The sequence below is a fragment of the Pleuronectes platessa genome, chromosome 6 (genome assembly GCF_947347685.1).
Source record: "Pleuronectes platessa chromosome 6, fPlePla1.1, whole genome shotgun sequence".
Lineage (NCBI taxonomy): Eukaryota > Metazoa > Chordata > Actinopteri > Pleuronectiformes > Pleuronectidae > Pleuronectes > Pleuronectes platessa.
In genome coordinates, this window is record NC_070631.1 from 12,884,730 (window position 1) to 12,901,227 (window position 16,498).

General features: G+C 43.1%; 1 protein-coding gene across 3 annotated transcripts in view; it reads left to right on the forward strand.

The window, feature by feature from the left end:
* Nucleotides 1-5,772: 5,772 nt before the first annotated feature.
* arhgef25a (Rho guanine nucleotide exchange factor (GEF) 25a) overlaps nucleotides 5,773-16,498 on the forward strand; it is a 45,398-nt gene continuing 34,672 nt past the window's right edge. Inside the window, exons 1-2 of one of the 3 annotated variants that reach the window (XM_053424189.1) lie at nucleotides 5,773-6,601; nucleotides 7,631-7,778. In XM_053424189.1, the coding sequence (XP_053280164.1) occupies nucleotides 6,494-6,601; nucleotides 7,631-7,778 (256 nt within the window). In that variant the 5' untranslated portion in view covers nucleotides 5,773-6,493. Of the gene's footprint in view, nucleotides 6,602-7,380; nucleotides 7,542-7,630; nucleotides 7,779-16,498 lie in introns of those variants that run through there. The other 2 variants (XM_053424190.1, XM_053424191.1) reach the window with 2 other exon arrangements.

Sequence of the window (16,498 nt, forward strand, 5' to 3'; positions counted from 1 at the left end):
TGCTCTTTCACAATCTGTCCATTCACAGCTCTCTTCTGCCCGTCTGTTGTGTCAGCGCAAACCTGTATGACTGTCCAAATAAGAGCTTTGACGGAATCATGGAAGTTATGGTTTCTAAATCTGCTCGGCTGCCGAGGACCCCCTTGTCTGAGTAATTTCACTCTTTGCAATGGGAGACAACGCCTTGGGCCGGTTTTTTTCTCCATTTGCTGGGACAACAATCTAACTCTGCTCTTATTCTAAGCCAGGGGGCCTTGGCAGTAATTATTCCCATGACAGGAATGACACGCATACATGCACAAACACATGGCACGCACAAGCACAACTTGAAGTACACCCACATAGGCGTTGTAAAATGTGATGAAACATCTTAGAAAATGTTTGGGTAAAACTTGCACATACGAGTTCAATAATACAGTCAGAAGGGCCTGCATGTTCTATGTTACAGTTCTTCTATTATTGACTTTCGTTAATCTGGTGACATAGTTTTTTCTTAACTCTTAAATAATGTTGTATTCAAGTTGTAAGAAACCTGGCTCTCTGAAAACAACCTCTTAGTTTGAGGTCCGAATCCCTTATGTGAACAGGAATAGGCGAATCGTGTCAACAGGTTTATTCATAGCACCGCAGGGACTCAAGCACGTGGTGTTAAAGGTGCATGTAAACAGATTAACCCTCATATTGAAGTGGAGTGAGGCCAATCAGTGACTTTGTACATGTGAATGCAGCCCGGATTATGCAACAGCTCATCTCTGTTGTAGAAAGGTCGACTGCCCCCTTGTGAAACTACCGGGACGTGCAGTACCGGGATGTGAGGTTAGAGTTACTGTGTTGTAGGTGAGCAAGATATTTAGACAGCTCACGTTTAAAATAGCCCCACCATTAATCCTCACTGTATCTTTCAGCTGCTCTCGACATCGCCTACAAATATATCTGACAGGACGCAGCTAGTCTGCACAGAACTCTTCATTTGACATGATTGGAACGATTTGTCTTCAAATTCTGTGGCGTTATAAATATTGTGAGATCAGTTTGTCTGCAGAGCCCCGTCCTTGCCGTGTAAAGCCAATGTGTCAAGATCGGGCTCCCTTTGAAACCACTTTTTGAGAATTAAAGCTGCTGCCCTGTCTGAAGAGTTAACCAGAGATGTCACTGACGCTTGAACACCTCCAACGACGTCATCTCTGCTGGATCCCGTCAAATGCCATTTCCTTATTAGAGGCTGCCCCCTGTGGCAATAAACCATTAGATCGGACACAGAGCATCACTCTAACTTCAACTACAGCTCGGAAGGTGCTATGTTTAGACACAAGGGCCTTAGTTGTGTCTTGACTCTGTACTGATATGAAACACAGGAAGAGGAAAAACGGGGGACCTGCTTAGGGGCAAAGATTTATCGCTTGGGAAGCCAAAACAGCAAAGGAGCTGATAGGGAAAGGGAAGTGTGTTTGGCACAACAGGGCAGAGTGTAGTGGTGTGCGTGCGTTTGTAATTTTCCTTTATCCTATTAGCAACACAAGAATGACCTCTCTGTGGCACCAGATGGGGGCAGTGTAGCACACAATGCATGCTCCAACATGAGGTTGTAGTTTCCCCCCACCCTGAACTTAAAGCTTTTGATTTTTACAAATGATCATCAAACTTGTGGTGTATGAGTAAAGGAACAATTTGTCCTGATTCCCACCTCCCGATAGCACTCACACTTTCCTTATAGGGTCAGAGTTATTTTCCTCCCGATTGTGCAAATTCCTCAAGGAGTCACTCACTCATCGCTGCAAATGGCAGCTCAGCTTCTCCCCAGACACCACGGTACCCACCAGAGGTCAGTGGCAGAGCAGGAGAACTTGGAAAGAGGCTTGGGAAGCAGTGAACTAAGTTTAGCCGGCTAAGTGACTGATTCTAAAGTCAGTGCTCAGCTAATTTTAGATTGTTGGCACCACCGCTCTTACCAGCACCTTCTCTGCCCAGTATCTGTAAGCAGTTTCTATATGCATTATTTTTAGTAAAGACAGACTCCTTTCAATGCTAATTTGAAAGCATTTGAAACCCCACGGGCAATCAGGTCAATGAGAGGAAGCAGGGAGGAAGCAGCTAAATGTGTTGTGCAAGGCAAGAGGGGGATTTTTGGATGATTTAGGAAAGGTTATTACGAAGTGAAGTTGAAGTTTGGGTGTTTTTCTTTTTACTCAAGCTCAAAAAGTGCATTCTGCGTAGATGTATTGTTCAGTGCCAGAGAACACACACAAAAAACATAAAAGGAAAAGGGAATTATTGGAAATGTGAGCACCACATCTCAGTGTGTAACTCTCTGCAAACAGATCATGAGTTTATAAAGTTTATTTAATATAATCCGTTTCACAGAGCAAGTCACTGCTGTAAACTGTTGAAATTAAGCAATAAGAGACAGAGAATGCGTTTGCTCAATTAAAAAAGTAGGAAAAGTAGAAAGAAGGCAGATTGAATTAATTTGTTTTTATGTGATGCGAGCTTATGTCAATGGGAAAGACAGTCCATAGTGTCTTGCCATGGCTTTGGATGTCCATTTACCTTTTAATCATGTGCGAGGGACAACTAGTAGACTCTGCTCAGAGGACTTGAGTGACCTACTGGTGATGTAAGGTAGCAACAGGTTGGAGATGCACATAGTTCCCTGGCCATGGTTCGATTAACTTAAAATGAGTTCAGAAGCCACAGTACAGAATATAGAATGGGTGTGATGTAAAACTATATTCCTATAAAACTATAAAATGCCTCAGGGTTTATTTGCCATTTTACTGCATTAACAAGTCATCACTGTCTCATAGAATCCTCTTTTGGCAGCTCTGGTTGTGATAAAGCGATTCTGATGTCCACACAGTCCTGACCTTGTTCTAATGGCTGGGGTTAGTTATGTGGAAACTTTAAACGAACACAAAATAGTTAATGAAAGCAATCTCCGCTCAACTCAAATCTTCACATCTCCCTTTGCACTTTTTCGTTCTTTCACTGCTCTTTCTTTGTGGAATCTAGACGTCTGCCTTCGCTCAATGAAAAGTCAAAAGCTTAGAGGCTAATTTGAAAAGGGGATTTAGAGCTGAGGTGGTGGAAAGTAAAAGTTTCAACACAGTTACGAACAGGGCTTAATTTGTCTTTGTTGTGTTTCCCTGGTGTTTTAAAAGTTTATTAAAGGTGCTTTGTTTTCTGACTGCCGACATTCCTTCTGTGTCTGCTAAGTCTCTGTGTGACTGAAAGCTCAAAGGAACTAGGTGAATTCAGTGGAACAAAATTAGCCTTACTAGGACTTGGCTAATTTAAATCTTTAAATATTTCATAAAAATGGCAGAAGTGCAGAGACAATTTAAATGAGAATAAAATGCAGAATCTAATGTGGCAACCTTATACTGGTGGGCACGTCTTATAGGCCCCATACACACATGGTATTAACATGTGGTTTATGTGATCCAATCACAAGCGGACAGCTCTGAGTCCATGCATTAAGAGCTTCTCAGCACTATATGCAAATAAACACGTACATCATTTTCGCTTGCAAAGATGTAATGCATGGTGAGAAGCAGCAAGGACAAGAAGAAGTCAAAAGAAGTCAAAAGACACCGTTGACGTATTCAAAGCCAATCGCTTCTCTTGTTGTCTCTTGAGTGGGCGCTCCTCCAATGTGGCCAGGACAACATTCACGTTCCCACTGCTAATACAATGTGGACACGTTCGTCCCAGACCACCTCTGAATGTGGTTTGGCCTGATAGGATAGACATCTGATCTGAGTGCGTTCACACCTGTACTTAGAGCTGACCACTGGTGATCGGATCACAGAAAACCACATGTTAATACCAGATGTGCGCGGGGTCACAGAGACTCTCATGGAAGAAGCTCGATCACCCCCGGCCTCGTCTGCATATGACCAAAACAGGAGAGCGAGTGGATCTCTGGCTGCACTTTGGCTCAGTGGAGGTTAAAAACTCCCAGACACAACTGGAACATTTTCCAGAAACTGACAGAAATTTAATATCATAAGAAAACAAATCCTCGGTTGTGCAACTCTATTTTCTCCGAGAGTTATATATAAGATATAAGATCTAGATAAAGGTAAAAAACATGGAGCATAGTTTCCAGGTGATAAAGAGGCAAATACTCTGTATGTTTCTACAACTTATCTTGGTGTCAAAGCTGAACATAATTCCTCAGAGGAACAGCAGCTTTGTTCAGTCACTGACCAAAAAAAATCCAGTTTCAAAATGATAAAGTTCCTACCTTATAGACTTTTATTAAATCTTCAAGAAGTCTAGAAGAAACACAGTCACAACTCCCATGGCAGCATGAGTGAGTTCCAAATATGTTTTCAAAGACAAAAAGGTGAATGAAGATGTCAATGCTATGGAACCAATCCCTGCTGAGACTGGGGGTTAGGGGTTCACCCTGGACAGATCAGCAGCGTACTGCATGGCCTGTAAAGAAAATGTTAAATTTAATAACGGGGAAAATAATGATTACAGAAAAGACAAAAACTTTTAAACCCCTTATGAAGTTGAGCCCACTTTTTAGCTTTCGCGATTCTAGAGGGAGCCTACATGAGCAGCACTACTGGGGAGTCGTCCACCATTTTGTTTCAAACGTAAATATCTTCACAACTACTTAAAAAGGCATTCACACATTCATGTTGGCGTCTGGATGAATTGCGTCCCTTTGGGAATTCTCAAACGCCCGAGCTGTACTCTGTGTTTAGTGCTGTTAGCAGCTAATAGCATGTTAGCATTGGCACTGTGAGCGTGTTAGCATTCTGACATTTAACCTGCTATTAGTGGCAGAAAAGTATAGGCAGGGCATTTTTGAGTCGAATTACACCAAAGTCTTAGCAAATCCTGCAATATTAAGAACATTTCTGCAGTTTGGTGTTGAAGGAGTGATTATTCCAAGGAGTAATAATATGTATATACCACTGTGAAGCAGCTTCTACAGATAGAATTACATATTCAATAAAAACAAATGGTCCAGAATATATTTAAACTAAAACAGAAGAAATGAATCAACTGAGAAAGTATTTATGCACATTATAGATTTTGTTTCTGACTATGAAGTCTATTGAAAAATATCTTATCTATTAAATGACAAATTAAGACATGGTATGATGAATGTACAAGTGTGTTGTTCAGTTTTTCCCATGTTGTTCCCACTTGTAGATTTATGATAAGGGCTCATGTGCTTCTTCTTACTTCTTTGTTTTCTTTCTGCTGTTGTTCATAACTGTGCCGTTACAGTGTGGATATAAATATCACAAATTACCACATTACAGACACATCTGAGTCGTATTTGGGAATTTATTCAAGCAGTTATACTTGCCTAGTGATATAAATAGGTCCAGATTGTTACTCTATATTCTCGATTAAAGAAACAGAGTTTAAAAAAAATAATCTAAATCTAGCACTGCAGGAAGTGTGATCGATGTGTTTTTCTTGAAGGATTACACACACACACAGACACACACACACACGGTACAATCTTTCCATGTGGCCTGCCGCGTTAATCTGTCAGTGAGCAAATAAGCAAACCTTTTAATCAAATCATTTTAAAAGCAGGCAATCATTCAAGGGGGCCACAAACAAACAACACCGCTCTGATCAATCAGTAGAGTTAAAGAAGTTGTGGAAGTTGTGTGCACGATCGATGACAGTTGCTTGAATAGTTGAGCTTCGTGGACTGTGTGTTCATGCCTTATTTGGGGTTGTCCATTTCACACAATCTGTGTGTCACTGTGTGAGACTTGGGCAAAGATGAAGAGAGACTGTCGGGTGCCAGGACGGGTCAAAGCAACACCGGAGGAGATAAAGAAAAAGATTGAGATAGTTTGAGATTTCGGGGGAAAGAGAAAATCCAGGTGGTCAAGACAGAGCAAGAAAAGGAAAGGAGAGAGAGAATGATGGAAGGAGGAGAGGTTTTGGGCAGGGGGTGGTGATCCTCTGGAGCCAATGGAGAACAAGAAAGGAGGATTTCAGGGAGGGTAAAGCCCTGAAGGGACAACTCACCGTTCAGCGCTCAGAGAGGACAGGGGAGGACTCACCTCACAGAGAGACACACGGAGGATGATAAGGAAGAATGACAAGGAAGAGGACAGATGACTCAAGGAGGCCCAAGAAAACCTTCTATCTGTATTTCCAGGAAACACTTGTATTGAGGACACAAGGTGGACGTATTTACTGGACTTAGAGACACTTGCAGCCAACTGTTGTGTGTGCACTGGGAGAGAGAGGAGCTGTGAAGTTCCTGTCCACAAGCAGGAGTCTTGCCCCCCCGCGTCCAGGATCAGTTCTACATATGCGTGAGGTTTCCTGTGTACCGGGGTATAGAACAAGGTGGGCTACGGTGGCTCGAGCTCCAAACTGTTGCTCTGTGTGAAGGAGCTAAACACACAACGCAGGACGGACAGGTTGGGAGAGGTTGTGTCAGAATTGGACATCGAAGGCCACAACAGCAGGAGAAGGACAACTTGAGGTTGTTGTTTTGATGTTGTGGACAATGAAGGCTCTGCAGAAGAATCAGGGACGCACTGACCAGATGTTGGGAGCCATGGCTGACGTGCTGACGTCTGTGGCCATGCCCAATCAACAGTGGGTGAGTTGTGAAGCCGTGTTTGTGCGGTCACATGAAAGATAAACGTCACAAACAAAAGGAAAGCAACAGATGCATGTGGAAGCATTTTCCGAGCTCGCAGAGCGTAACGCAACATCATAACACTCGGGCTGAGTTTATTTTAGGTCACAAGTATAACTTGGTCGTAAACCTAAAATGGTCAAGCAGGAGAAGCAGAGAGAGAGAGGGAGAGTGAAGAGAGAAAGAGAGGATGGAGGGGTTGCCAGTCTCCGTTCAGTGCGCAGCTGGAATCTTGGATGTTTCCGTAGAGGAAGCAGAGTAGTGGTGATTAAACCATCTGACCATAAATAAAGTCATGCTGGACTGACGCCCCGCTTCAGCCCTTCAAATTATCCTCCTTCTTCCTTCCTTTCTGTTCCTTTCTTCTTTTTCTTTATATTCACAGATTTCTGCATTGAAACTGTTACAGGTGATCTGGTTTCTATTTCTATTTCATCAGCAATTTTAAAGGCTTATCTACAAAATCAACATAAAGTCTAGCATATAATTATATTTAATGAACTTGACTGAATTACAGCACGCACGTTTTTGACACAACAAATGGAAAAATTGAAAGAGTCAAGGGTCAGAGTGAGTTGAAAGGCCCAAATGTCTGTCTCTTTGAAAATGTTAATCTTGATGAATCATTTCCTCCCTGCCAAATGGTGGTATAAACCATCAGAGTGATTATAATCTCCCTCCATCTTTGCAGAGGAGCGATAACTCCTTTATAAACCTCTGCCCTGCTGCTGCTGCCAGGCTTTAAATACAGATTGAAACTGCCGTCTGAGAGGCAGCTTCTATTCAAGCTCTGTGGCAGAAGTTTAACCTCAGTGATTTCCACTGCATTCCTGTTCAGTCTGTAATGGAGGAAAAGGGTAAAGAAAGATGCCGGGAATCGTGGAAACAAAAGCAGCCGCTGGTATGTTATGTGGTAACGTGACCAAAGGTAAACTCTCTGCAATATACCATCACTTCCTCCCCCGCTGACAAGGGCATCTCTGTGTGCAGCTCTCCGAGGGGGGTGAGGTGGACCTCCCATCAAGCGAGGATGAAAAGGGGCCTGTCCAGGGCCTGTGGGAGCCGGAGGGGCTGGAGTGGGAGCAGCAGGCCGCCGCCACCACCAACACAGAAAACCCAGAGCGGAGAGAAAAAACAGGTAAGACCTGAAAGGGCCGCACCGAGCGTGACAGACCATTTTGTTCAATAAGACTCACAATGCTAGTCCAAACACTGGCCCTGACCAAACCAGTCAGAGCTTAGACACTAACCGAAACACAAACTTTCCGACTCGGCTTTGATTCTTTGTGTGAGACGTCTCAGGTTTCAGCGCAAGTGACATGTAAAACAGCCTGCTCGGCCACTCCATCACGCTGGTGAAAAACAAAAACCCCAGAGTAAACAGGGATGATTTCTTGATTCAAGATTCACGATATAAACAAAAAGCATCTTGAATCTATTACCTGCTATCGGAGCTACTGCCCGGGCCTTTCCAGCATAGTTTCAGCTAAGCCTGCTCTTGCATGTTAGCCACATGTGAGTCAAAACAGGCCTGAGTCCCATCTGCCATATCTGATGGTGGTCATTAGGCAGTAATAACTTCAGGGGAAATAATCTGATGGGAGTCACCTGGGTGTTTACTCACATTATACTCCACCCTCCGTATCCTCTATTAGCACTGATGAGTTGGATTGCTTTGCTGTAATGTAGCATACATAAGTACGTGAGAGAGACTGAGAGCTCTTGTGTGTGTGTGCCTCTTTGCTCCAACACTTTCCAGATGGGGCAAGTAAACATGTTCAGCTGCCGGCCTTCCCCTTCTGACCCAGCACTGTTGCACTTTCTGATTTCTGTTGTGAGAGGGTTGCGTGCGTTGCCATTTTTTCCTTCAGTGGAATAGAACAAAAGGAGCTTTGTAGCTGGCTCAGGGTTTGGGTGAGGGAAAGTGTCTGTGTATACATGAGGGGTTTGCTGTTGTTGCACCGTGTGGCCGGACCACGGACTGTTGTGCAGACAGGTACATGGCGTACAGGAGGCGTGTGAGTGAGGCCAGAGGAAGCTGTCAGCGATGCTTATCTGTAATGGTCTTACTAGGATCGGGTGTGCTGTGGAGGTTAATGCTGCCAAATATTATTTCAGCTCACAGCTCAGGGCTCTGAAAAGCAAGAAGAATTCAGGACCATAAGGATGTGAGGGACGATGACCACAAGGGAGATTGTTTATTTCAATCCCAGACGAGCTCTTCTGTTCAAATGTTTTTGCGTAGCCGAATTTCCTCCGGATGGGAAATTGGATGGAAAAATCAATGAAAAACAAGAAAACATCTGAACCACGACAACAAGATACAGATGATGTTGAAGCCTAAAGTAGAGCTCCACTGTAAGTGTTTGAATTTGTTTCCTCTCCATTCAATATTCACATAATCGAATACTGGATCAGGGTTCATGGTTTTAATGAGCGAATGAGCTTATTAGATTCATGAGTGTCAAATACATGAGTAGTAGATACTAGATTTGCTCAATATTGGCCAATAAATAGTTATTCCATTGTCATTTTCTCAATGAAGAACTAAATCTCAAACTTTGAGACAACTTTATATGTTCTTTTAAAGAATATATTTATACAAAAAAATTACAGAATTTACATAAAAATATATGCAAATTTACATTGTACCACTTAGAACAGGTTATGTGACACGAAATGAGGAAAATTATCTTTTAATTCAAGGAAAAACAACGACAAATATAAACAAACGTAAAAAAAGTGGTAAATCTGGAGAGCTCGGAGTTTAATCACAGACACTTAAGTACAGGTCAACAGACCCATTACAAAAATTACATAGAGTTCAGGGCCCCATACTTAATAGTTTTAACAATTTAGGACAGAAGATGACCTGTTCATGGTGGCACAAGGCAGTTTAAAGGATGGAATTGATCGCTGGTTATGTCCAGAGCTTTCATTTGGTATTCACAACTGCTGCATCTTTTTTTCCCCTATGATTTCCCTGTAGAACCAAAGGTTAATCACTAAAAACACAAATACAAATTGCTGCCTGGTTTGATTGGCAGAGGACATTTAATGAGAGACGGGGCTCACAGGACTGTAAGTGCTGTCTGATATCTGGTAGTGGCGTCACACAGGCAACTTCTCGTCTTCACAAAGATCAATTCTCTTTATTTCCTTATCCCACTTACGTTTAACTCCCCCTCTTACGCAGCAATGAACTTTATCACAGTTGGACTTTCTCTTCCCCTCGAGTCATTTTCTCTGCCCTCTTTCCACCCTTGTTCATAGTACCTATGTATCTCCTCTCTCCTCAACGCAATGTCCTCAGCAGTGTTATGTTAAACCAGGCCTCCTCCGAGTACACAGAGCTGCTGATCGTATTTCTCTCAAATCTCATCTGTTTCCCCCCCCTCTCTCTCTTCCCTCCGCTCCTCTCCTCAGACCCCCCCCCCCCCCCCCCCTCCGTCTATACTGTTCGCACTCTCGCTCTCCCCAGACAAAATGTGTGTCTGTTGTGTAACACAGATCAGTGATGGATGGCCACGTGTGCATGAGCACTCTGTGTTTACTATGCTGTCTCTTCCTATATAGGTAAAATGCATGAGGCCACAGGAAAAAACGGAAACTGGATTGAAGCAGTAACAATAACAGTGCTGTAATCGACACACAACTGCATTAGTACACTGATACAAACCCACATACACTGTTTGTGTCTCTATTTCAATAGACACATTCTCACATCCAAGAATATTTGTGAAATATTCTCACTTTTCAATAACCTCACAAAAATGGTGAAGAATTTCAATTTTATGTAATTCTCTTCCTGAATCGTCAAATATTTAAAGGATTTTAAATATGAAATATGAGAGAACTGAGCTAACCTATAGCGTGAAAACATTGATATTTGCAGAAGGACTATATGAACCCAGTTTGCTGGAGGGCATATTTCATCACGTTGACCTTATTTATGAGTAGTTGTTCTGTAAACTATGCAGAAAATGCATGCCCTTGTCCATATTGGGGTGTGTGAGAGGCTGAGACTGTGCCATCCAAGGAGAAGTGCTGATCTCTGAGGACCCTGCGACTGAACTGTACGTGTGTGACCTTAAATGGGCAGAGATCCCCCTGAAGTTGCATCAAATTGTATAGTAAGGGCCAGAGAATACAGCCTTACCTCACACAGGTAGATAGTGTATTCTTTTAAGTTATAATAGCGTCTACTGAAATGCATTTCAGATGACTCCTTACATCCTGAACTGGAAAATATAACTAGTACCACCTACACAAACTGCACATGTCTCTTTAATGTATATAGACCCACAGAATACAGTAACAGGACCATGTGGTTATAGTGTTGTCATAAATATCACAAGGTTCAAAGTTTGATCTATTACATCAGTTTTTTTCTGACTCTCCTGATGTTTTCGTACACAATGTAACGGACGGATCAGTGTATGTTTTGAATCTGTTGTCTGCACCTGTGACCCATCGATCAGGACCTTTACGAGGAGCATTCCAATGAAATAGTGGAGAATTTTTAAATAATATGTAGAAATAAGGAAATAATATGTAGAAATTCTTCAGTAAAAATGACTAAATCCTTGACATATATTTTCTTGACTTGTGCACCTATATTTGCCAATAATGTTCAAACTCAGAGAAACCTGAGCATTTTTGTGGTCACCTTTAAACTACGTCATATCCACTTTACTTACGGCTTTGTCCGACTCATAACTTCCTCAAAGGATGTCTGACAAAGGAAAAACATTTACTCCTCCCTTCAAGGTTTCTCTGTTCTCTCCCCCTGTTAAAGGAGATGTTTTTGTAATTGCTCCTCACTCTATGAGGGTTCAGGGAGGTAGACATCCCCTCTTGTTAGACCCTGGTGTGATTTGTACAAACAGAATTAGATTTTTGTTGAAATTCATTTTTTTCCTTCCACTGTTTGCATTGGTCTGTCATAAGACAACAAGATCATTCATTGCCGTTAGTTGCGTAAGGTGAATACAATTTGAATACATTTCCTATCCGTAAACATGATCTGTGTCTGACTCGCCTCAGGTAGAACAACTCCCATGATCCCACACTTCTTAACACCATCCTCAAACTGGGTCTTTTGGTATTGCTTTGACTAATAGACCAGTCACCTCTGTGGTTTTAAGCTCGCTGTTAAACCTGTGATATCTTATTCTCTTCTTAGCCACAAGGGAACAACCGTTGTTTACACAAAATCAACTTTTATACAAAAAGTTGCTTATTTCCCATCTAGCACTCACAGAGTCACTGAGTCGTTTCTCTGTCTTCCAGGAAAATAAAAAGTCTGATATTTACTTTCTTATTTTCTCTAGTTTTGGTCGCTATTAACTCATGCCTAAGATATGTTGTTCTTTAGCTCCATTGTTCTAGTTGCTAACTCTGTCTGTCTGCTGTTTGGTGATCACACATTAACCCATTTGATTAGCTGCTGCTCACAGATCTATCGTAAATTAAAAGATCACAGCATCACTGAGTACACATCTTGTCAATGCGATCAAAAGCTTAAAAATACGAAGTGTGTCCATTTAATACAATCTTGTTTTTATCTAAGGCCTGAGTTAAAGGAAGCCAGCTGATTTTGAAAAGAAACGTTTGATTAATTAAACTATGATCTGTTTCCTATTTAAGAGCCAAAAGTCAGTACACCCCTCTTCCTGCACGAGATTGCCTCTCTTTGTTTTTTATGTATATTTTGTCCTGGTTTATTTTGGATGACAGCTTTAATCCTCTCGGCCGTAGAGGATACCAGTCTGGAGACGTTCTGCTGTTCTTCACAGATGATTCTTCTCAGCTGCTCTTTGCTGGAGGCTGTTGTTGCTTTCTCTTCCTTTTTAAATTACTCCAAATGTGTTTTATTGGATTCCAGTCAGGAGACATATTTGGTCAGGTCATATTTTTCCTAACCTTTTTTTGATTTTCCAGTGAGTTATAAACTTGCATATAGTTCCATCTAGAAATGTCGTCTTTGCATTCAGACAGTCCCATATCATTACGCTCCCATGTCCATGTTTCACAGTCAATGCTGGGATGTCTTTGCCAAGTCTATGCCAGATGTGCTGCACCTCGTCTGATCCAAACTAATTTGTTTTGACTTCATTTGAAGAAGGTTGTGCCAAAAGCTCATCAGGCTTCCTTTTATGGTTCTTTGGCAAAGTATCGTCATGAAGTTTTTGTTGTGTTGCTGCAGTGGTCACAGGTGCATTCACTCTGAGGTTGTAACTTTGGGGCCAGTATTTGCTTTGTTGTCTATCTATGCAGTCTAGTAATTGTGTGTTCAGTGTGTGTGTTTTTCTTTGCTTCTGTGCAGGTGATGGCCAGCGGCTGGAGGCATTATGATTTTGTGTGTCTGTTCCATCCTTGTGAACACGATATCTCAGGAACAACTTAAGGGAGTTTCTTCCAATTTGGTATCAAGCTGTCACTTGAACTCACAGATGAACTGGTTAGATTTGGTCGGTTAAAGGTCAAAGTCACAATGGCCTCAGAAAACATGTCCTCATGTTTTTGTCCTCCTGAACATACTGTCTCAAGTCTACTTCGACGGAATATTGTTACATTCTTCCAGGTGTCACTTGGAATCAATATGAATTGATAAGATTTCAGCAATTAAAGGTCAAAGGTCACATGGACCTCATATGAATCTGGAAGAAATTGCATTGATTGGCAGAGGCAATTCTCTTTTCAAATATACATAAGACCAAATACCCTTTATTCCAACTTGAAAATACATGGACACAGTTTTGAATCCTGTAAATGCTTAGAGCAAATTTGATTACATCTGTGGCATCACACCACGTGTTGGCCATAACTCAAGAATATGTGGGCTTATTAAACAAAATACACATAACAACTTGTATTCAATTCTTTAAAGGTCATCACTTATTATATGAGCCAGGACGGACACGGGTGTGAAATTGAACTTGGTTGGTGCAGGCAGAGAAGCGTGAGGAGATAATTTTTGTAGAGTTAAATTGCAGAGGCTCGTGTTGTGCTTTGAGAGAAATGGGTCAGGCAGGGCCGGCTGGAAGGTGCACATCAGCGAGGTCAGACACCTCACAGGTCACTGCTCCACAGCACAGCTGGCATTTAGTCTGCAGACTGACCTGGAAGGGAGGTCGCAGATTATAGAGACAGCAAAACACGTGAGTGCACAGCCAGCAGCACTCACAGCAAAAATCAGGAATAGAGATTTATATTTCCATCAGTTTGTTTGTACGGATTTGCAGCGTGATTCAAGCTAATTTAGGGATAAAGCAGAAACAAATCTCTCTTTCTGACGTTTCCCTCAACAGCAAAACCGCTGCTTTCACAAATGATTAATTAAAGATAACTCTGCAGTGCGTCTCCATGTGTGGTCCCTAGGTTTGCTTTTGTTTAATTAACGTCTTCCCCTTTGGGTGGCGTTTTAGCTCAGGATTACGCCTTGCACAAAGTCAGCAGGCCCTGAGTCCCGCTGCTCGCATGCTGCTTCTAGAGCAAGGTTCACAGACCAGGTCCAGAGAGAGAAGGCAACGGAGCGAGGCTGCGGGTCAAGAAGAGGAGGAAAACTCTGACAGCCTCCAGTTATCTCCCCAAAGTGAGAGGACATAGTGTGTGATTGTTTGAACGGAGAGTGTGTGTGTAAAGTGTGTATGCTTGTAATTGTGGGCGGTACATGAGTATTGTGGATGTTTTGAGAAACGCTTCTCTGTGGGTGGTGCACCTCCCCTCTGTGTGGTGCAGAGCTCCTGCTGCATCGTGAGGTACAGCAGTGGGAGGTATGCACTGGTACCGACACACACACACACATGCACACACACACACGCACGCACGTACACACACTGGTGTAAGTACCATTACCAGCACTGTAGTTTAGTCTAATTGGAGAAAAACAGCAGCTCTCAGCAGACCAGCGGGACACAAGAGACGAGAACAGGACAGTTTCCCTGTGACTTCTGCTCCGTGATGGGACACCGGCCAAAAAACACCTCCCCCTCTCATTGGCTTGTCCAGAATGCCAGTTTTCCTTAATTGGCATTCAGCTTGGAGATGAGGGGAGGGTGAGAGACAGAAAGAGAGGGACCGGGGGAGAAGAAGTAAGGAACATGAAATCTAAGTGAGCATTTCTTGGCAGGATTTCAGCTGGCTGATGAAGTGAGGAGAGGCTAATGTCAGTGGAGGGGGGCTGGGGAACACACTGCGAATAAGCAACTGCATATCTGCTGATGTGAGAGTTGCTCTAGCTACAGTATTACTGTGCATTTTTATGTCACGTGTATCTATTTCCTCGCTCATCCTATAGTTTAAGTTTAATCGAGCAGTGGACAATGTGTTTACAGTAACTTTATTCCACTCTTTTGAATGAGCCGCTTTACATCATAGATCATCCTCGAGATTCCGCTCTGAACACGCTTCCTAAATGTGACTGAGTGTCTCTGGTGGAAAGATGCATTCTCCCTATTTGGCTCGTTGGCCTCAAATGAAAAACGCAGCCATATATCTGCAAGTGTGCGGATCTGCAGACAAGCCTCTAGATCCATCCCAGTGTGAATGTTCTTATATAGATTTTTATTTAGCTGTCTGGGTCGCTTTGGACACACCTGCACAAGCATGCGTGTGCAGATGAATCATCCTTAGTGGGACTATGTGTCTCGTCCGGGGGATGTAGAGAGGAGGAAGGAGTGAGGGGGAGAGATAAAAGGAGAGAGATGAATGGGTGTTAATGCATGCCTCACCTCACATCCCCTGCTCCTCCCTGTGAGCCAGGGGAGAAAAATGTTTTCCATATTTCTGCAAGCATCCAGGGCTTTGTGCAAGAAGCCTGCGTCGATGGCAATTATTCAGGTTGGTTTCATTACACATAAGATACTGATGGTGTTGAATACAGAGGTTAGCTTGTATCCGTTGTATGTCAGTATGCTCCACTGTGTAATACTATGTATCCCAAAATTAAACAGTTCATTGAATGTTTACATTTGAAACAGCACCTCTGACCGAGTGAACCAACCTTATGCAACAAGTGCAAATGCCCCCTACTGGGTGTCTCGCGGTAAAACACTTTCCTCTCTCGCGTCCAGTTGGTGTTTTGAGCAGGCATGTGTTCATTCAGTTGGTAATGCTTTGCCCCCTGGGTTCTCCTCTGCGTGTCTTTGTTTTGCCTCGTTCCGTCTGTTCTGCTGTCAACTTCCCCGTCTCTCAACCCCACTTTGAATCGAGCTCCCGTGCTTCGACAGTGCTCGTCAGCCATATCAGCATCAGACAAGTGGAGCCGTTCCAGCAGCGCAACTCAATATTCCTCTGCTGAATCGCCCCTTCAATCACAGTCGCTTGAGGCATCCATTATGAGAAAAGAAATGGAGAGAGGGAGGGAGGGAGGGAGGCCAGGAGAGAGAGAGAGAGGGGGGTGGGGGATTGTGATCTATCTGTGTAAGTGCTGCATGTGGCAAATCAGTGTGCGGCCTCCACCTGAGAATAGATGATGTATCTGTGACTGTGGGGTTTCTCTCTCTCTGCTGCAGAGCTTTCTTCCATTACATGTCACTTTTTTCCGAATATTTTTGAGTGAGGGTAAAGAGACAGATACGAGGAGAGAGAGGAGTCGAAAGCAACTGTCTGTGTGTGTGTTTGTGTGTGTGTTCTTGTGTTTGTGTGTGTGAGTGTGCTGTCCTTGTGTGGCTAATGGCTGAGGCACTCCGGCTCGTGTTCGCTCTGACAGTCTCCTGTAGACGACAGAAACATCCTCGACAGCCGTCTGCCACCGCCACTTCACCGTGGAGAGATGGATGCTGAAGAGACAGTCCAGCAAATTATTGCAGCTCTTGACAGTGCACCTGAGCCTGTGGTGAATCCAGCGGGAAA